The sequence below is a fragment of the Tachypleus tridentatus genome, chromosome 6, assembly GCF_004210375.1.
Source record: "Tachypleus tridentatus isolate NWPU-2018 chromosome 6, ASM421037v1, whole genome shotgun sequence".
NCBI lineage: Eukaryota > Metazoa > Arthropoda > Merostomata > Xiphosura > Limulidae > Tachypleus > Tachypleus tridentatus.
The window spans coordinates 41239926-41262822 of NC_134830.1; the positions used below are offsets into that span (position 1 = coordinate 41239926).

The 22897-nt window shown below is 32.5% G+C and overlaps 2 protein-coding genes across 9 annotated transcripts in view; one reads left to right on the forward strand and one right to left on the reverse strand.

Moving 5' to 3' along the window:
- Positions 1-12123, forward strand: part of LOC143252320 (uncharacterized) — a 54650-nt gene extending 42527 nt beyond the window's left edge. For all 7 annotated transcript variants that reach the window (XM_076504276.1, XM_076504278.1, XM_076504280.1 and 4 more), the window contains 7 exons: positions 182-402; positions 3802-3928; positions 6806-6980; positions 8923-9065; positions 9577-9638; positions 10933-11077; positions 11477-12123. In XM_076504276.1, the coding sequence (XP_076360391.1) occupies positions 182-402; positions 3802-3928; positions 6806-6980; positions 8923-9065; positions 9577-9638; positions 10933-11077; positions 11477-11955 (1352 nt within the window). In that variant the 3' untranslated portion in view covers positions 11956-12123. The remainder of the gene's footprint in view (positions 1-181; positions 403-3801; positions 3929-6805; positions 6981-8922; positions 9066-9576; positions 9639-10932; positions 11078-11476) is intronic.
- Positions 12124-12220: 97 nt separating this feature from the next.
- Positions 12221-22897, reverse strand: part of LOC143252321 (serine/threonine-protein kinase D1-like) — a 64405-nt gene continuing 53728 nt past the window's right edge. Inside the window, exons 20-22 of one of the 2 annotated variants that reach the window (XM_076504284.1) lie at positions 22298-22383; positions 16639-16807; positions 12221-12858 (exon numbers count right to left, since the gene is read on the reverse strand). In XM_076504284.1, coding sequence (XP_076360399.1) covers positions 12854-12858; positions 16639-16807; positions 22298-22383 — 260 coding nt within the window. In that variant the 3' untranslated portion in view covers positions 12221-12853. Of the gene's footprint in view, positions 12859-12964; positions 16808-22297; positions 22384-22897 lie in introns of those variants that run through there. The other variant, XM_076504283.1, reaches the window with a different exon arrangement.

Sequence of the window (22897 nt, forward strand, 5' to 3'; positions counted from 1 at the left end):
ATACAGGTTTATAGAAATTTACTAAAAAAGGAGATTGTTTAATTAATATTACCTGTTGTGTCTAATGTTTTAAGAAGTTTTATTATTTAATTCATAACTAGTTCTTATTAAACCTGTCTGTTCTGTGATAATTTTTATATGAATTGCTTTAGTTTTTTTTCACTTGTTGATTTTATTTCAGAGATTTCTGTTCCAACTTTATCCGAGCATCCGACTAGTCGTAAAGGAGAGATTAACAGAGACACTGTAGAAAAGATACTAGTAGAGTTAATTAAAGAAGAATTTCAGAACAGCTCGTCTTCATCAGAAAAATTGTCTCCTGAAAATGAAGAAAATTATTCTTATACTTCTGTTGAAAATCATTCATTGGAAGGAGCAAACACTTCATCTTCAGTTAAAGAAGTATGCTAACAGTTACTTTGTTTTATGAATATATCTTCAGTTAAAGAAACATGCAAACAATTACTTTTTTATTAATATATCATCTTCAGTTAAAAACTATGCTAGAATTTATTTTGTTTTATGAATAAAGTATATTTTTAATTTAAAATTTATTTAAATTTTTGTTGCATACAACTGTATATGTATGCTATTAAAATTAGAATATTTTTAAGGGGCCAAAGCAAGACTAGTTGTGTTTAGAATAGATTTGAATAAAATACTCTTATAAATTCATGATTTTATTGTTATTTTTATACTATAAAGTGTTTCTTATGTTCTTAAGAGCATAGTAAATATTTGAATATTTTAAGTCTGTTTACTTTGTATTAGTGATAGATTGTTTAAATTTGACTTTTTGTGTATTCATATTTTGATTTTGAGTTTTTTTTTTGCACTGGTATATCTTTGACTAATTGAAACTTTTTAGAAAATTATAATATGAATAGATTTAATTTTTATAATTAATTCAGTTATTTTAAGGAAAGGTTGGGGGAACTGGTGATAGATGTAGATGAAACTTAAATTTAAATTAAAATTTTCTGAAACTACCTTATATAGTCAGGATTCTTTTTTGTTTCTTACCGAATAAAATTTAAACCACCCAAAATTAAAAGTTTACTAACTTTATTATTGATGTATCTGGCACAATGTCTCTGCATATTAGTAGGCCTAAGGCAATCTGTTTTAAATTCTGCAGTGTTAATGTCATTGTTAGAAAAGTAATGTTTCTTTTGAAAAAAACAATTTAATATTGGAATAAAGTAGCCCATTGGTTAGCATGTGCCAAACTAAAGAGTTGAGTTTTATGGTTTACCACGAGTACTGTTTGGGTTGAGAGCAGCCCACTGGTTAGCATGTGCCAAACTAAAGAGTTGAGTTTTATGGTTTACCACGAGTACTGTTTGGGTTGAGAGCAGCCCACTGGTTAGCATGTGCCAAACTAAAGAGTTGAGTTTTATGGTTTACCATGAGTACTGTTTGGGTTGAGAGCAGCCCACTGGTTAGCATGTGCCAAACTAAAGAGTTGAGTTTTATGGTTTACCACGAGTACTGTTTGGGTTGAGAGCAGCCCACTGGTTAGCATGTGCCAAACTAGAGAGTTGAGTTTTATGGTTTACCACGAGTACTGTTTGGGTTGAGAGCAGCCCACTGGTTAGCATGTGCCAAACTAAAGAGTTGAGTTTTATGGTTTACCACGAGTACTGTTTGGGTTGAGAGCAGCCCACTGGTTAGCATGTGCCAAACTAGAGAGTTGAGTTTTATGGTTTACCACGAGTACTGTTTGGGTTGAGAGCAGCCCACTGGTTAGCATGTGCCAAACTAGAGAGTTGAGTTTTATGGTTTACCATGAGTACTGTTTGGGTTGAGAGCAGCCCAGTGGTTAGCATGTGCCAAACTAAAGAGTTGAGTTTTATGGTTTACCACGAGTACTGTTTGGGTTGAGAGCAGCCCACTGGTTAGCATGTGCCAAACTAGAGAGTTGAGTTTTATGGTTTACCACAGTACTGTTTGGGTTGAGAGCAGCCCACTGGTTAGCATGTGCCAAACTAGAGAGTTGAGTTTTATGGTTTACCATGAGTACTGTTTGGGTTGAGAGCAGCCCAGTGGTTAGCATGTGCCAAACTAAAGAGTTGAGTTTTATGGTTTACCACGAGTACTGTTTGGGTTGAGAGCAGCCCACTGGTTAGCATGCCAAACTGAGGAGCTGAGTGCTTACAGCTAACAACCCCATTACCACAAGTATTATTTTGGCTGATAAGAGTTGGTGGTGGATGCTGTTTGCTAGCTGTCCTCCCTGTAGTCCATCAGTTCAAAGCTATAAACAGCATACATAGCTTGTCTGTTACTTTGCACAAAATTCCACAAAACAAACAACTAAAAAATGTGTTATATAACATAAACTGTAAATACTAATTCTTATAAATATTACAGAGCAATTCATAGAGGTGAGCCAGCAAAAACCACTACACAATACTGTAGTGGCAGGACAATAAGTTACAATTCCCATTTGACTTATCCCACATTCAGTAACATACAGTATCAGGTTTCCATATGCCACCTATAAGTGAAAACTTTTCTAATTTTATCACTTATAAAGTTTATTTTAAAAATCATTACTTGTCGTGTATATAGTTAACTTATTTTACTGTTGGAAACAGGTTTTACTTACATCAGTACATTTCATGACCAGATCTGTATAGTGAAAAATAGTTGCTCATTTTTTGTATCCTGCAGAGCATTTTGTTTGATGTCTCATAATTTGGCTCATTAAATAGAAAATTTTTGTTAGAAGGAAGATTAAGTGGCTATAAGAAAATAGTAAGAAAATAATGTATTCTATCCTCCTCTTAGAATTTATTAAGGTTGTCATGACTGAGGTTGTTACTGTAATAAATACATTTGGCAGTTGATTTCTACAATTCAACAAAATGAAATATTTCTTGACACTAATAATGATTCCATTTTGCCAATTAATAAAATTTAATTGGAAGAATCTAACCTTTTATTTTAAAAAGAAAAGAAAAATGTTTGTAAAAGATCAAGCTCTTAGTATATAATACACTTTAAGTTTGATACATAAAAAAATTAAATACGTTTAAACGTTGGAATTATTTGAAGCATAACTTTAATTACTTAGAAAACTAATCATCACATTTGTCTGTGAGTTAAAATTTCTTGAAAAATGACAAGGTCTTATTTGATTATAAAAAAAATTGGGTAGGTTGAGACAGAATTTAATTCACAATAGTTAAAACAAAATTTTAATATATGGGAAATAGAAATACTATTTTTTTTTTGTTCATAGCTGGTTTAATAGTTACAATTATGAATCTTGAATTCTCGACCACTTCTCATCTTCGTATTTTGCCTGGTTCAACAGGAAGTTTGTGGGCTTATAATGCTAAACATTGGGTTTCAGTACCCTTGATAGGGGTAGAGCACAAATAGCCATGGTTCCCCTTGGTGGACCCAGCAGATAGCTGATGTGGCTTTGCTATAAGAAAAACACACACGCACACATAGCCATGGTGTAGCTTTCAGCTTAACAACAAACAGTCATTATCTTTTGGTCAGCGCAATTGATTATTTAACACTACGTAATAAAACTTTTTATTGTGATGATATTAGACATTAATAATCCTTAAAAATTGGTGGTTGTAAAGATAATGTTGTTAATATTTACATTTTGTAAGACAACTTTTCCACAGCACACAGTGAAGTAAATGCTTTTCATCATTTTTTTGTAACTTGTTCTTCTAATATTCACTACATTGTAAAATTTAAAGTTATTTAAACATGGAGAGCTGTTTATTTTTTGTTTTTAATAATATTTTCAGATTTAATATTCTTTATTTTAAGTCTTTATGTTGCACTTTGGAGAACCTAATGGATATAAAACCTTCTGTGGCCATACAGACATCAATACAAGAGAGTCAGGTTAGAGTGTTAACTCCAGAAGCTTCGGATCAGACTGTACTATCATCAGGTACTAATGCTTTTTTTATTAGTACACGTAGCCTATACTCTTTATTTTTTATCTTGGAAAAATAGTAAAAATAAATTCTGTAAAGTAAAGAAATGGTCTAAGATAAAAAAAGAGTTGCTGGATCACAAAAGTGAAATTAGAGAAATTCAATCAACTTAATATTTGTAATGCCTTTCATACATAGTACAAGTCTGAACATGTATATATAAATATACTGGTGGAAATATTTGGCTTCACTTTGGTTAATAGGTTGATATATTGTGGATGAAAATGTCAGTATATGTATTCTGAACCTATTTACCATAAAAGTATAACCTATATACTTTTGCTGCTCAGCAACATGAACTGAAAGCCATTAACAGAATGCATTGTTACCAAAACACACTGACTTTTCTATATATTACAAGTTGTTTTATACTTAACTGCTCCTTTTCTATGAGGTTTTTCATTATTATCTAATTAGAAAGATGTGCATGCATGTGTTTGTGTGTATTTGACAACATTCACCTGAGAAAATAGTACAAGAACTTAAGACTAAAAAAATTATTCAAAGTAATAAACATTTTCTGAACAAGTCTGAGAAGATTATAAAAGCATCCTGAAATTAATTTTGGATAGTGTTCCAAGTAAAAATTATTAGATTTGATATTTGTTTGAAACTTTTTAAGAATTTAATAATAAATCGAAACAATACTTTTATAGGCTTAGCTTTCCCATGACAGAGAGTCTGGTGAAGGGTCCCAGTTCAGAAAATTTCTGTGTAACAGCATTATAATAAGAATTATAAATATTATGATGTTATGATTTCATGTAACAGTTTAAATGAAAAACTACTGTTGTGTTCTGCTCACACTTAACAATCTAATTTTGCCGTAGTTACATTAGGATATTAGCAGAAAAGTGCAGTAAGTTTAAATAGTTTTATTGAATTTATCAGTTTACTGAAGGTGTTTTTCAGAAAACTTTTGTTGTTGTATGGAATATTTTAGAGAAGTTTTAATGAACAACAGAATAGGTCTACAGAATAAAACATTTAGTGTATTCAAAATTCCATAGAAATTCTTTTCAAGGAACTAATGAAAAATTTCTAACTTGCTGATTTGTGTTTCTGTCATACTTTTAACAAAGAATGTCTTTAATTATTTGGATTTGTCAATTAAACATTTTCAGCTTTAAAACTAATAGTTTGTGTAATTACTCTTAATATGGTAACAAAATTAAGTTTAAGCCCATGAAATAATAGTGTGAACTATTATAACTAGAACTTCTTTTGGTAACTTTAATTAGTTTCAACAGATTAACAGTTATTATTCTGTGATTTAAAATCCACTTGATTTTTTTATCTCTGATTATTATTTTGACTTTGAGGTGTAATTTTGTTATTACCTAGTTTTGAGTTGTGTATGAAAAATAGATAAATGTTGGATAGTGATAAAAAAAATCTTGCCTTGAAAACTATGTTTTTATGGATTTATACTATTTCTTTTTTATGGTTAAGTAAAACAACCATAAGTTTTATGGTATGAATAAGTTTAATTCAGCTCATTAAATACCTAAATGTTGGTATTTAGGTTTACATAACAATGTGGTTGTTACTAGAGTGAATTTTTTTATTTATAATGAAATGTTTTTAAAATTAAACATAAAATTAAGAGATTTGCTTTGTACAGTTTACCTAATGGGTTTGTAATTATCTTATTTGACCTTGGTGAATCTGTGTCATATTACTTATGCACATGTTTCAGCTGTAGCATGTAAGAAAGAAAACTAAAATAACTATAAGTTTCTTACATCTTGAAATGGAAAGTAAGACTTAATTATATATATATTAAACCCTAGACTGGAAGGGATGGTAAGTTTAACAAAAGTTATCAGTTGTTACAGAAATTCATCTATCTCATGGGCTCTGTTTACCAGTCTGGTGTTTGGAGTATTCTTACAATTTTTAAGCATATCAAACATGGTGTGTCTATTGGCAAAAGAATGTAATAGCTCATTATTATTCATCAAAAGTCAGTATAGATAACATTAATGTTACCTGTTGTATACATTGCCCTAAACATAATAAAATATACAGTACTGCCAAAGGGATGACACTGATGATATGAATCTGCAATACAACACAAGCACAAAATTGGGCAGAAACAGATTCATTAGTATCTGGTAGCTTTTGCATTTTTCTGTGTTTCAAGGGGTTCTTCAACATAGTTTGTGTACAATATGGACATAGGAGTGTTGGTATTTTGGACAGTACCATTGGTTTCATAGTGCTACTTTTCATACACACTGTTTATAAACTACCATGTGTGATTAATTTTTAGATTTAGATTCAAAAACCACTTTATATGCTTGCTGTGGCTGTTGTTAATCTGTTTATAAAACGTTTTAAAGGATCTTTTCAGATTATAACAACATTTAGTTTCTGTTATGTGACCTGCTTTCAGTTATTATAATTCTTCAGATCTCATAGATACTTCCAAAACTTGTTTTCAGCAAATTAAGCTTAACATGCATGAAAGAAACGTAAATAGAAGGTGTTTCTGAAGTTTTGCTAAACATTTAGCAATTATTTTAAAACTTCTTTTTTGAGAACTGAGATTTTAAAACCTAATTTACAAATATTTCACCTCTTTCTAAGTGCATTACTGGTTGAATGTGTTCAAAACTTTAAATATGCCTAACTCTGCTAGTGTCTATTTTCCAAAGTCTCATTGCAGTTTTCATTAACAAATAAAACTGTTACTTTTTGTCCTCTATTGAGTATTTGAAAAGAAAACAAAATGTTTTACTTTTTCAAAATCTCTAAATGTTTAATCTCAATAAAAATAAATGTTTGTGAACATTATTATAGTTGGACTAGCTTGGTAATTTTCACAGGCACATTGCAGTCTCCAAGCTTTACTACTAAAACCTTCCCTCCAGTGTCAACGCCTGAGAGATCTCCTCCTCAGACAACTTGTCAAATGATGCCAGCTCATCCAAGTACTCCTCCTCCTTCTCCTTTAAATACTGAACCTGTTGCTGAGAAATCTGAAACTTCATCTTGTTTGGGGTAATGATACAGCTTTTTCTTTCTGAATTTAATGATATTTTCAGACAAGCATAATTTTCTGTATAGAAATAAATGAATCTCATATATAAAAAAACCATAAAAAAACATCTAGTTTTGACAGATGAAGCTTGTTCTCGAGGACTGGGAGTACAAGTATTTCCAGTGTGTTGTAAGTTTGGGTTCAGAATGATCCAGAAAAATCAGCATTCTCTAACAGATCACAAAGTCCAAAAATTAAGAAAAATTCTTCAAAAAAAACCTTTTATTACTGAGCATGTTTTCTTTATTTTTAAATATTTCTATCAATTCTTTTGTGTTGCATTGATGGAAGAATTTTGGTTCAAAAATGTTTTTTGAAATATATAAATTAATTTTGTCGTTGGTTTTGTAAATATATGAGAAAATACCCTGTAATGAAATGATTTGAACTTAAATTTTATTTGGAAAGGTGTGTCTTAAATTTTCACTTTATGGCTATTAGTAAATGATGATCGTTCTGTACTGTTTTGAACTTTGAGTGTACAAGACACTGAAAACAGTTTACTTTATCTCCAGAGAATGACAAGCTTGGTTTGTTAAAACGAGTAGGGTTTCTTATATTTGTTTATTTGTTAATGATTTGTGGATTATTATGCTGGTGTATAATTAGTGTTTTTGTATGAATTTGTATAAAATATTTCTTTAAAAATCTTTTTATGGTTTGAATGACAATAATACTGGTTAATATAAAGCTAGTTTTGTTAACTCAAAAATTGATGCTATCATAATAAAATGAATGTAATTGGTAATTTATTTTTTCTGAAGGAGGAAACGTAAATCTTTAAGATAATGAAAATCGATGAATTTATAAGAATGAAAGTTAGAGAATGTTTTTCTCTCTAATTCGACATGAATCTGAAAATAAAATTACTTATGTTAAGTGTTACTCTAAATTTTTTAATTTGACTCTATATATAAATTTTTTTATTTATGTATGCTTCAAAATACTTTCTTTAGCTTTTAAAACAAGTAATGATACACCACAGTATTAAGTGAAAGAATAATTTATGCAATACCATACACTGTCGGCTGAAACCACTGAAATGAATCACCAGATATTCATGTCTCAGGTTTACATGTAAAATAGAATATAGTAAAAAAAAAAGTAGGAAACATGGAAACATTTGTTTGAAAATTACTGTAGAAAATGAAAATTGTATGAAATATCTAAAAATCAATTTCTTCAACTGTTGCTTGCTAAATATTTGAAATTTGAATACTTTTTTTATGTGGAGAAATTTTATAGATGAAGTTGTCTGTTATATTTTATAAAATAGTTAATGAGGTAACTGTGATAAAAACAATTCAAGACAAATGGAAAAGTATCTGTATAAAACCAATGATGAGGTTTGGCATGGCCTAGTGGTTAGCATATTGGGTCGAGTGTCTGAGAGTTCATGATTCATGTCATGTTTCTGCAGTGTTTTTATTCATGTGAGTACATTATAAGAGTGACAGTCAAATCCTACTATTTTATTAGAATAGCTCAACAGTTAGCAGTGGGTGCTGTTTACTAGTTGCTTTTCCCCTGACCTATCAGCTAAGAATTAGGAAGGCTAGTGCAAATAGTTTTTGCACAGATTTCCTACACATTTAACTGCAAATGATTTTATATATTGTCATCATTACAAATTTTCTTTCAAATTTTGAAAAACATCTTTTTGTGAATTTATGATAGAAGAGCATAGGTTAATTTAAATATTTTGATTGTGAAGATCTGTCACTACTGTGTCGATTTTTTTAGAAATTTTAAGCAGATAAAATACTGGAGAGATACAAGCTCTTGAAAAATTTTAACCAAAAGAACCAAATTGCACTGGAGCTAACACTAACAAATCAGATTGGTTTAATAGTAATAAAATGACCTTATGTTGTTGTTGATCCTGTTATATACTGGCTTCAGAGCTAATGTGCGAGATGCAGCAGTCCAGTATTCTCAAGACAATACTGTTTGTGATTCTACCTTTGCCACCACCACCACAGACAGCAATGATGATCCTATATCAGAAGGGGAGTTGCTTATAAAGAAAACAGAGCTAATATCAGGTACAAAATTTCAATAGTTTTCAATTATTAATGAAATGCTAAATCTGGGTCATCTTAAAATCACAGAGTCCTTTTTTTTTAAATTGTATATCTTCATTTGTTGAATGAGATATTAAAGCTTGATTTATTTACTCATTAAGTGTGCAAATGTACCGATAGTTGTATTGTTATCATGAATCTTATGGTTCTGCCAGAAGCATTTTGGTTCTAATTGCCATACTTCATGGAACCTGAACTTGCTGATTTTTAGTTGACCATGTCTGTGAAATCTGTTATTTTATTCGTAAGAGTTGGCATTTTATTATTATAGATCTTAGTGATAAAATTATTTTAAAATTACCATTTACCTGGTTGCATACTAGTTTGTTTTCTGTTTTGAATTTTATTATAAAGTGAGGAGTAAAATGTTAATGTGAACTTATGATGTCGGTATATTCTCAAGGTTAAATACTTTTTTCCATGTATTTGATGTTATTGTTTGCAAATATTTCTTTTATTATTGTTATTTCAGGAGTTGAAAATGGGGAATTTCATAGTACATTTCAAGACTTGGAAAATATTCGGGATGAACAGGTATAATATTTTTATTTAGAATAATTTATATGTAATTTTAATTAAGTTTATAGTTTTGTTTTTACTGTTGGGATATTATTTTTTTAAACTTTTATATGTAAATGGTTTAATGTAGACTTGACTATTGTTTAAAGACAGATTTTTGATTTATTGGAATGTGAAATATCAAATGTTTGTGTAACAAGTATATATTTAAAGGCTTAAATAATTCTTAAACAGTTGGTCTAATACTGCACAGTTGGGTTTTTTGTCACTATGTTGGCATGCCTTCAGTCTAGCAGCTAAACTTAACATTTTTGTTTGGTTAATGAACTTTACAGTGAAAATTATGCATATTGTACTTCACAATAAGTAGGTTTATTATGAAGTTATTTATATTACAAATTTGATATTTCTTATAGAACTTAAGTTTTATGATGCACATACAACTAAATTTCTTCATAATAAAACCTATGCTATTCAAATTAGAAAAGAAAAATATTTTTTTAGTGATTAGATTATAACTAATATAATTGTCCTTTACAATAAGCATAATTCAAACAGTTCTTTATGCTTGTTTTTGGTAATTTTGTGTATTTAAATACATGGTTTATTAATGTATTTTGTTTCTAAAAAAACTAGTGTTACTTGTGAACAGTTGTATCAAAAGACTTAGTTTTAATAAACTTAAAAGAACTTCTTAAAATTGTTAACTTTCAACAGATCGTAACTGTAACAATTTGTCATTGACAGGAAGTTGTGTATAAATTTATTGTATCACCTTGCTGATCATTTTTTAACTTTGCAAACTGCAAAATTATTCAAACTTCATTGTTTGAGTATGTAAGTTTCTTGCCATGTTCCTCCTGTTATTAATATTGTATGTTTTCCCTTAACACTATTAATGAAAGACTATTACTACTAAAGGTTAGATTGAAAGATGATTCAAAACTCTACTTAGTTATGTTTTTTAAGTGCTTTTCATAATATCTTAATCTTGTTAAATCTGTCTTTCGTGATTTAAAGTAGTTTTTATAGGGAAACTCATGTGTCAGTCTGTTTAACAATACCTAGTGAGCATGTAATGATTGTTATTTTTTTTATATCTGTATAAATTATAAACAAATGTTTAATTAGTGTTAAGAATTGGAATAAATTTTTGGACTTTGCTCTAGTACTTTAACTTCTGAACAAGTTAGTTTATGCTGTACATCATTTACAATTGAATGAAGCCAATTCTAGACAGATTTCTAGATGCGATTTCTGTCACCTAAGAGTTATTATCAATACAAATGTTTTCAATTTAAATACACAGGTTGGTTATGATCATCTATTAAGTGAAGGAGAGGTTCAGCTATCCAACCTAAGCATTCAGGTTTTACAGGACCCCGTTTCCAAAGTTCTGAGACGATTATCTGATTCAAATGGTGAGAAGAGATTTAGAAAACATGGAAAGAAAGGTAGTTACCTAATAAATGATTAATAAAGGCTTAAACATATATTTGTTTCTTGTAAAGATTTATTTTGTAATCTTGAAATGGTGCTGTATTGAACTTCAACGACAGGCATTACTGCATTAACTATTACCTCTTTATGTGATTATATATGGCAAACATCAGAATTTTACTGTGATATTATAGAAGCTATTATAAAAATTGTAAGACTCTAAGATTTAGACATAAATGTACAATATACCAAACATTCCAGTTACTTGAAAAACAAAAAGTTTTTGAGATTCACATCAATGATTCATATAGTTTCATGTAGTTCAGATTATTATTATTTGTTTATTAGGATGGGAAACATTTTAATCTGTAAATCTTCAATATATAAATTTCTGTCCCAATTGTTTTTGTTAGAAATTTGGAGAGAGCTCAGCTCTGGTGAGATACAAGGAACAGAAGTTGTTACAGGTATTCTAAAGGAAAGTGGTGAAATAGATGTAAGTCAGGGCGAGTTCCCATCAGTAAATCTTTGTAGAAATGTTGGCTATTCCTTTCAAAATATCTTATCAGAGGGAGAGGTTGCTGCTGCTGCTACAGGAGACAGTCAACTTCTATCTATACAATATCCAGAGGGAGAGGTGGAATGTTGTTTTGATGAACCTAAGTCTGAAGAACATATTAGAAAAGTATATGACCTCACTAAAAGTGATGCTAGCAGTGATAGTTTAAGACAAGATTATGATGACCTAGATGATCCAGTAAAAGATGGAACTTCATTTTCTGAAGGGCAGATTCTAGGCAGTGAAGCAGAAAGCTTGTGGGAGATTAGCCCGAACGAGTTAAGAAATAGAACAGTAATAAGCAGTACCAGTGTTTCTGTAGAAAGTTTATAACTCCTCGGTGAGAGTACCGTACTACTTAGAACAAGTAATAAGCAGTACAAAATGTTTCAGCTGAAGAGAAAATGAAAGAAATGGAGACTCAGGACATAAACTTTGGGGATAGTCAACAGTGAAAATTGTAGTTTGCATATTAAAACTAAATAAATATTTGATACTTCATGAATTTTGTTTTTTAAAAGGAAATATAGATTAACTGTATAGCCTACTGGTTCTCTACTAGTTACACACAATGCTGAGAAACAAACAGTTTGGTTTTAAATTTTGTAGCTTGATGCAGCATTTTGGATTATTTCTAATGCACTATGTTAAACAAATCAACATTTCAATTTTTAATAGTAATATTGAAGTGTTGCTTCTCAAATGTGTAATTAGTTTTTTCCCCCACACGTACAGTGCTAATTTCTCTCTAACCTTTTATGGACACCTTGCCAAATTGTTTACTGAAAATCCCATTACACCAAATCTCCACTTTTCCATCATTCACCAAAGCAGTAATCTTGTCAAAGAATTTCAAAATATTTGTAAGGCACAATTTTCCCTTAGTGAAATCATGTTGACTATCAAATAAATTTTTAAATGACTTTACATAGAACCTTTTATCAGACTTTTCCTGCAGGTGATTATTTCTACAATTACTAGGATAATTTTTATGTCTAGAGCAATAAAATACAACACAGAAATTGGTCTACTTTACTCCTACACCAAGAACATTGGGGTATTTTCAATTTGTGTATCTTCAGTGTTTGGAACAAGAATTCCTTAGAGTAATATGGCTGCCCTTAATGTCAATCATAATATCGGGTTTAGAGCTGATCCAATAAACATCACCTCTTCTTAAATCCTGGTCATCCTTCTGGGATGTTTAGAATGTGGCAGTATACTTATTGTGCTAATCTGTACATTACATGAAAAGACAAAACTGAATCATTAGTGAAAGGTTTTTTATCTTGAGTACTAACGGCAGTGTTATAAAACTTAACCTTAAATTATTATCAAAGACTTCATTCTCTAAAACATTTATTTTTCTTCTTAGAAATTATTTGAAGCATATGTTTAATTACCCATAAGCAACTACTACATTAGAAGAACACAGACAAAATTTCCACAATCCAACCAGTAATGGTTGAAGACAAGTCTATTAAATTGTTATAAGTGGCAGCATTGCACCAGAAACAAGAAATGAAACAAGCCTAATTCTAATTAAAATTAATCCAGTGTACACTTTGACTAAATCACTAACAATTACAACTGTGATTAATCAAACATACCAGATTTAATAAAAGTAAACAAGACCTTAGTGCTTCGTTAAAATAAAGACTGGTGTCTCGTTTATTTAATTACTTTTCTTAAGTAAGGTAACATAAATCGGGTCAATCTGTATACATGGAGGGAGCATGTAGTGCAACTGTTTGTTTACTTAAAGATTACAATGACTTTTATAAATGGGAAAGCTAAAAATGAACTAAATGATCGTTGTTTTAGGAGCAGCTACTATTTTATAAGTTACTTTTTTTATTTTAAAGTTCATTTTCATCATCTAACTTTAATACACTTTACACTACTTGTAAAGGACATTACTGAAGAGTGATGCTTTTCTCACTCTGTAATTTTACTTTTAAAAATAATTTAACCAATTTCCTTCTGTAAGGGGGAATAATTGTTAGAAAATAACTTTCTATAGTGTAGGAAAAAAGAAAAACATCTACTCTTACATTTATTATCTTAATGTTAGGAATACTAAACATGTCAGGTTTCATTTTTTTTATGTAAGTACAAAGTTAGCCAATGAGTCAATCTGCATTGTGGCAATTGCAGAAATGAAAGCTAGACTTAGTATGATAAGGGAGGGTGGTTGGCAAGCAGTAACATACAGGAAACTTTTAGACTAGTATGCTGAGGAATAACATTCATATACATATAAATTTATCCTAATTAGGTAAAATGATAAATACATGTGAACTTATATTTCTTTAGGGTGAGATATAAACCTACTTGATATTTCAGAATACAAAACATACAGGAATGCATTCGTGTGCGTGCGTGTGGAAGACTATAGGCTAGTGTGCAAACAGTTTTATTAACATTTTAATACTAAATAAAAACACAACACCATTATTTTATTTTCTGAATTTCAACTAATAAACAAACATTCCTGCTACTAGGTTTTAACGACTACAATGATCACCTGCAACACATTCACTTTTCTATATACACAAGTTTAAATATATGCTTTTCTCAATATCAAAGAGCTTCAAAAAAATAAGTCAAAGTTCAGTAAACATAATGTTATTTAAATTCATCTTAGCATTTTTATAAAACAGTTCCTTAATTATTAATTTTAAATAACTTTTCTGCAAGAACACTCACAATCTGTTTTGTAGTTTTGGTTCTTTAAAATAGTCTTTGTTTCCACCTGGATTGTAAAGGTAAATAGATTGTGTGATAAACTATCCTTTTCACTTGATTTGAGTTTGAGTGTTTAGAAGTGCATTAAATTAGCTACTTATTCTATGACTGAATACTAAAAACACAAGGAAGAAATTAGTAAATTCATGGTAAAACAGTCAACATGAATATACAATACATTTGACAATTACTCAAGACATAATTTGAAACATGTTTTAACATTACGCAACTTTAAGATAAAGGTTTAGTAGTGATTGAAAGTAGTACATATATAATGTTTCGTAAGAAACTAATTTTAAAAATAGTTAAATTTACACCAAGTTTAACATATAACCATAAACTTTCTTTAGGTTGGTTTGATTATTTTAAATATTATAAATGATAAATGCCAATTATTTTTGTATTACTTTTAATTTAATCATCTTATTACGGGTACATATATATACACACAAACACACATTTGGTTTTGGGAGGGGGATCTTGTCACTTAATCTAATTGGAAATTTTTATAAGTTTAATAAAAACCAGTGCATACAAAATTAGATCTACATTGAAGCCCACAGACTATGGCTTTAAGGTCTGCACTTTGTTACAGTAAAACAAAAACAGTATTGTGCATTATGGGGCTATGGATGCAAGTGAGAGTTGTAATTCACTATTTGAGTTTGGGGGGGGCAAGTGGTGTTGACTAGCTAGCTGCCTTTCATGTAGGCTATCACTTTAAAATTAGGAATGGCTGATGCAACTAGCCCTTGAGTAATTTTGTGCAAAATTCAATGACAAGGAAATTCTTGAGAATTACCAAAAACATGTTTATTTTTATAAATTGTTCATTTAAAGACGTTTTCAAAAAAAACAAAAACTTCTATATTTATTTTAGCTACAATTCTGGCACTAGAAATGCATAAATAATTAACCATCCAAATGGTTATAAATACACGTGTTCTAGAGCTAATTAAAGAAATCTAAGTAAAAATTCAATCCAGATAAAGAGTGTTAAAGAAATGAAATATGTACTAATCAACCACATAGTGAAACACTAACATGGGCTGTAGTAATTCATCTCTGATGTTTAGCTGCTCTAAAGTTACACTGTCAAAGCTGTTTAATGGCCTTTCAATGGCACAAGATGTTGTGGGAGAGGATTATATTACATTTCTTTTGGACCATGATGTCAAGTTTATAAAGGAATGTAATTTTTTTCTGCAACTCATAATCGTTTCTTTCCTTATTATTACCTTTATTAACAGTATTTGCTTAGTATATAGATTTAGGACACACCTAAATTTCCTAAGCTGGTCAAACGTAATGAGACATAACTGGATTACAGCCAAAAACATCAGTAAGAGCAAGGTGTCTAACTGATGAATTAATATAGAAAATATTTTCAGTTCTGACCAATGTAGGTAACTTGCTTCAAATTTAGTACAAGTTACACGTGCCTTTTGGTTTCTTCCTGTAGAAACTCCAGTAAGTCTTCTGTATTTCGAAACTGAACGGTACTTGATTTTTAAATAAACAAACATGTTTGCATAATATAACATCTCACTGAAACACTCATCTTATGACTAATAATAAGATTACTTTTAAGATACACTAGTTACTGACTGTAGAAGCCATTAGGGTGTAATTTATATACATTTCATTTATATTTGTGAAGAAACATTCTGCTGTTTGAACTGTATTTCCTTAAATAAATTTCATACAAATATGTGTACATAGCTGTAAGTAAGGAATAACTTAGCTGCAGTAATATTATACATGAACACCAAAACTAACAAATAGAACACTATCAGCTAATACAAAAAGAAAGGATCAAACTACCTGGTAAGATATTTGGAAAGTCCATTAAAATGACTCAGATTACCTAGGTTCTACACATTTTCTGAGAAAATATGGTTATTATCTGTTTTAAAAAAAAAAAAGTAGGTAAATTTGGATAGGTTAAAAAGGTAAATATTAGGCATTTAATGTACATAGTGTATCAACTGTGGTCTCTGATTGGCACTTAAAATGGTCCTACTACATTTCATTTGCTACCTTTAAGGAAATAAGAAATACTTCACAACTTATACTTCATAAAAGTCTATCAAAAGGTACAAAAACATCTACATGACTATTTTACAATGCAATATGTAATTCAGACAGCACAATGACTTTCAGAAAAGTAACAATATAATCAACTAAGAAGTTATGTTCATAACTTCACTGATGCCACTTCTTCCAATACATTTACCAAACCTAAATCTGATGATAATCTCTGGTTACCATAAAGAGACATTTTGTATTTCTCCTGAGATAACATGGGATAGTTTGGTAGTGGAAGATTGTGTTCCAGACGGTAGGCTTCCCAACGATCATCATCTGATCCTTGTGTTAAATATCTCATTCCAACTTGAGCTTCTAGCTCTCGTAAGTCACACCACAACTGATAGTCCTGATGTGTGAAAAAAAAAAAAATTCACATTGTGCCATTTTATTTTCATGTGGTGCAGTGGTAAATGAAGAGTTGAAGTAAAAAATGTTCATTAAATAATTATTTAAACATTTTACTACATACAATTCATGAATGAATAAGTTGTAATACTAGTTAAAAAGGTACACAAAAAAAAATTTGTGGTGTCATTTCTTTATTATAATTTAGCAACGTTAAAAATTCCACATATTTTGAGATTACCAAAAATCTTTTGATTTTTCATTTTTAATATTGGAAAACTTGAAAAGTTAACTTTCAAATGTAAGAAACTTTGAAGCTAGGTGATTGAATTGTTAAGTGACAGAAAAAAAAAAATCAATCTTAGAAAACGAAATGTATGTACCATAATATATATTAAGATAAAATACAAAAAAACTAACTGGCTTCTTAATGTAAACTACAAAAAACATGACCTATGAAGCTAGATGATGTATGGAACAGGCATAGTGGTGATAATGCCAGAGCAGATAGATTTAGCTGTGGTGTCAGTGAGCTCATTCCTGCGAATACCAACGTGGCCTGGTATCCAGAAAAACTGGATAGAAGTAGATGTTAAAGAGAAATGGACCAGTCGGTTTTGAATATCGATGAGAACAGGGTGTGAACCAATGTGAAGCTATTCCAGGGCCAGTAGAGAGCTAAGCGAGTCAGTATAAATAGTGCAATTTAAGTATTGCTTAACTTCTATGTGATCCAGGGCAAGAGAAATGGTGAACACAGAAGATGTAGAGGGGTTTCTGCATGCAACCACTGAACTGCAACAAACCATGGCAGAGTCACCTGATTTTGAACCATCTGTATAAATAGGAATGAAAAGATGGTTCAAAAGATGTTCAGCAATAACAAAGGGCACTTCCAATCGGGAGTATCTGCTTTTCTCAGGTGAGTTAAAAAAGGTCACATTTGGGGACTGTAATAAGCGATAGTGGGATGGGCTGATCAGTGGATACAGCAATATTATCCAAGAACAGACCAAATTCATCCAACTGCATCTGGATACGAAGGCCAAAAGGAGCAATGGCAGATCATCTGTTCTGAAAAAGTATGGCTGACCGAGGAAGGAAAACCCAACCTCAGGTTGGATGCTTTGGTAAGGAATGAAGTTGCGAAGCATATAGTAAAGACAGTTGCAAATGGCAAAGGTGCAAAGAAGGTTCATGAGGCTATGTATAAGCTCTGAACTGGGGAAGTGTGGAAAGCCCCAGTGCAGAGCCAAAGTCCATGATGATGAATGGGGTCAAGCATCTTTAAGGCTGAGGTCCTGGGAGAGCTATAGACCAGTGATCCATAGTCAAGTTTCAATCGAATAAGAGCATAATATATCTTTAACATAGAATATCGATTTGCTCCCCAAGTGATGGTAGAGAGGACATGGAGGATGTTCAGGGCTCTTGTAAATTTGACCCATAGCTACTTTATGTGTGGTATAAAGGCCAGCTTATGGTTAAAGATAAGCCCCACAAATTTTGTCTCAGGGACCACAGGCAGCAAAACTTCATCAATATGGAGTGCAGGATCAGGGTGAATACCCCGTTGGCAGCAAAAGTGCATGCAACATGTTCGACGATTGACATGAGATGTGAAAGTCGTCGACATAGAGCCCATTTGCAACAGTAAGAGGGAGTTGTTCATTGATGGCATTAAATTTTTATACTGAAAAGTGTCACACTCAAAACACAGCCCTGAGGGACTCCAAGTTCCTGTAGAAAAGAATGGGAAAATGTCAAGCCCACATGAAATTGGAATCTCCTGTGCATTAAAAAATTTTAAATAAAAATGGGTAAATGGCCACATAACCCATATATGGAGGTCTTGCAAAATGCCAAACCTCCATGTAGTATCATAAGCTTTCTGAAGGTCAAACAATGTTGATACAAGATGTCGTTTGAGAAAGGCTTCTCTGACGTTTGAAGTCAAATCAGGTGGTCCACTGTGGAGCACTGTCGTCGGAACCCACACTGGGTGGGCGAGAGGAGGTTGTTTGATTCGAGAAACCAAACAAGACGAGCATTAACCATCCTCTCTAAGGTTGTACAGAGACAGCTCGTCAAAGCAGTTTGATCTTGGGATCCTTCCTAGGCTTAGAGAAAGGTAGAACAATAGCTTGGCACCAGATGTCAAGAAAGCTATTCTCCTGCCAAATCCAGTTAAAAACAACTAGACGAATAGCAGGAGATAAATGGTGCAGCATTTCATAGTACACATCATCAGGTCTGACCAATGTACTCCCAGACCGATGACAGGCCAGTTCGAGTTCCATCAGAGTAAAGGGACAATTATAGTCATAGAGACAATCAGCTTGAAAGGAAAGAGGGGATTGCTCTGTCCTGGCTAAGAAGGTGGAGGATGAAGCAGAAGTGCTAGATACCTGGCAAAAGCTTTCACCTAGAGTATCAGCAATGCGCCAGGTACCAGCTACTTCTTGACCATCAGAGAGCAAGCTTGAGAGGGGGACAGAGTGATATTGCCCACTGACCTTTCGAATTTTATTCCATATGACTCTAGAACTGATAGAAGATTTGCTGGTTGTGAAATTAATCCAAGATTCCCCTGGCTTTGAAGTCTTACCCATCAAGCATGTGCATGGGCCTGCTGGAAAGTGATGCAGTTCAAGAGGGTGGGATATGTACAGAAAGTATCCCAGGCTCGTTTTTGAGCCTTCTGTGCAAAGTGGCAGGTAGGATTCCACCACGGACGAGGATACAGTGGAAAAAAAACATGTCGAGGTTTTGGGAATACATTGAGCAGCAGCTTGTATACTACAGTCAATTGCTGCTGCTACACAGTCATCTATTGATGGCTTACAGACTATGGTAGGATCAAGTTCTTCGAGAGCAGTGAAAGAGGGCTAGTTTGCTTGATCCAGCTTCCACCACAGCATGCGGGTAGGGTGGGATTGACCACGGCCAGTTTCTCTCAAGATTATAGGAAAATGATCACTCGTGGATTATTGTCAACCTTCCATGAAAAATGGGAAAATAATGAAGGGGAGCAAAGGACTGACTAGGCACATGGAAATAAGTAGAAAAACCAGAATTGAAAAGAGAAAGGTTGTGATCAGAGAGCATACGCTCTACAGAGGGACCCCTCCTATCAATATCAGCACTTCTCCAGAGGGGATGATGTGCACTAAAGTCCCCAAGGATTAAAAAGGGAGATGGCAACTGTTCAATGAGAGCATCAAGGTCTGATTGATCATATGTCTCTCCAGGTGACAGGTAGAGAGAACAAACAGTGATGGTATGACTCAAGGAAACACAGATGGCTATGGCCTCCAAGGGTGTGTTGAGTGGCAAAGGCAGGGTAAGCACATGCTGATGAACCAACAGTGCCACCTCTCCATGCACTCATCAATCACACAGCCTGTCATTTCTGTATAAAGAAAACCTCTAAAAGGTGACTGTATCAGCAGGTTTCAGAAATGTTTCGTGTAAGGAAAGATAAATAGTATGATAGGAAGCAATCAGTGATTTGATGTCATCTAGATTAGAATGTAAACCTCGACAGTTCTATTGTGTCAAGGTGGCCATTTTTAATTACGTGTAGGCAAATTTGGTGGAAAGCCCTTCTGTTTATGACCATGCTTTTTTTTTTTTTATTTGAGGGAAATCTGACAATTTCCATGGATCCTGCCCTGGGTTGATTGGGCAGGTCTTCATCGTTTTAAGAGGATTACAGCGACTGAGAACGTGAACAGATGATCACTTTGAGAGAAGTGGCAGGAGAAGATGTACCTGAGGAAACGTCTGTACCCAAAGCAAAGGAAGTGGGACAGAGATGGGTGTTGATGCTGATTCAACCTTTTTAACCATAAAGATCAAAAGACTTTTCAAAAAATGATTCTTGTGGAGGCACAGAGAGATCCATCTGCACACCCACTGTAGTAGTGGAATGAAGTGCAGCAGCACATCTCCGAGATGAAGTGGTGGACAGCAACTTTCAGCCACAGGTTAAGTAATATTATGAATCATTTTCAAATGCTGCACCTCTTTTTCTTCAACCATTTAGGGCAGGAATGAAAGTAAGATGGGTGAGAGCCATTGCAATTGATGCAATGAGAGACCGCTTCACACTCATAATCATCTTGGTCTTGCCACAGCATTGAGTATATGTCAAAGAACTATGACATGACATCTTGGAGTGACCAAACCACTGACACTGGAAACATCGGAGAGGGTTTAGAATGTATGGCAGTACCCTGCAGTTAAGATAATCTGCCTTGATAGTGGCAGGTGGATGTGGTTATGTAAATGTCAGACGGAGGACATTGGTTGGCATTGTAATTCCATCTTTGCGAGTTGAGATTGGTCTCACTGCAGAAACTCCTTGAGTGAAGAAACCAGCAAGTCCCTCTAGTCTATTCTGAATGAAAAATGGAGACATTTGCCCTAAATTTTTATTTGGAGGATCCATAATAAAAAAAAGGAAATTTTGGTGCCCACTGACCCCACTTATCATGGAGCCCTATGAAGGGATGCACTACAATGTCAAACAAGGACACTCCAGTAATGCCAGGGTTTCATGAGCACTATATACCCAAACACCAGCATCAGATACAATGTCCACAACACCTGTTGAGAACTTCCAATACTGGTACTTGGCTGACCCTGACCTGAGTGGACCAGCCGACTGACCCAAGGGGGACTACCCCAAGGCTGTGCATCTACAGGAATTCAAGACCAAAGTGGTGTGTTAGGGTTGGACCCCTTAACCACCAGGTTCTTCTCCAACCCTTCACGGGTCCCCATGCATGGCAAACATGTGGGTGGAAGTTTAGATCTCAGAGAAGGTAAACTGAAAGAACAGAACCTTCCCTGGGAGGCCCCCTCACCACTTACAGGAATCCACACCGAGGGGGTATGTCATGGAACCAGAGTTCCAGAGAAAACAATTACAGTATGAAAGTAGATGCTACATAGACTACCTTTCCCCATTTGTAACAACACAATACCAGATCACGTTGTTTTGAGGTCTCAAAGGATGACAAATGAAAAAAACAGACACAAACTGTAATTGTACAGCCAGCAATCAGATATATAGTAATGGACTTCAGTTAATATAAAATGATACAAGCATGGATAGAAATGGTAGTTGTCAGGTGTCATCAAACCATCAACAGTTCACACTTGTCACAGATATTACCGTTTTCATCCCATTAAAAACTGCTGAACTGAGAAAGGATAGAATGGATGTCAGAATGTTTCTCTCTTAGGAATATGAAGTGTGTGAGCTAGTGTAGGTGAATATAGAATTCAAAATCATATTTTGTAATAAAAATGTAATAAATACATTAAATATTCTAACCAACAAGGTTCATGAAAGTAACATAAAAGAATTAATATTCTATATCTTACTTACAGAACACAAATATTAGAGGTTTCTTTAATGCACTATTACAAAGTTAAATTAAAAGAGATATGCATATACTTTAATGTTTTGTTACCCACTTACTTGCAACCAAGGATGGCATAAGGACTTATCAACAGTGTAACGTTTTCTTGTTTTTACTTGTAGCAAATTCTGGATCAAGTCAACAGCTGTTGAGAAAGTTAAAATTGTACACATTGAATAACTTATCCAACACTATTTAACATATAAATTGCAACATTCAGAAGAATTCTCGTTTTAAATTCTAAACAAAATCTAGCTAACTACATAACACTGAAAGGTAAGTAAACCAGATCTCACAGAACTCTGTAATTCTATGATCCTATGAGCATAATATTTTACATAAAGCTTACATCAAGTAATAATAAAACAATAATAATAAAAATAATAAAATTCTCAAAGCCTACAAAATAAATACTATGTCTGGTGTGGGTACTTCTAATAGATATCATAAATGTTAGAAATTTCCTCAAAAAACAATTTATTTCAATTTGTAAATTTCATTTTCCCTTGATTTGTAGCAGATCTTTGACTTCAGTAATATTTCACAAAACTACATAGAAAAAATATATTTTCTTTTCTAAGATTAATTAAGAAATTATTATAATTGTCTTGAATAGGGAAATAACGTAGAACGATAACAAATGTGCTCAGTAGCAAATT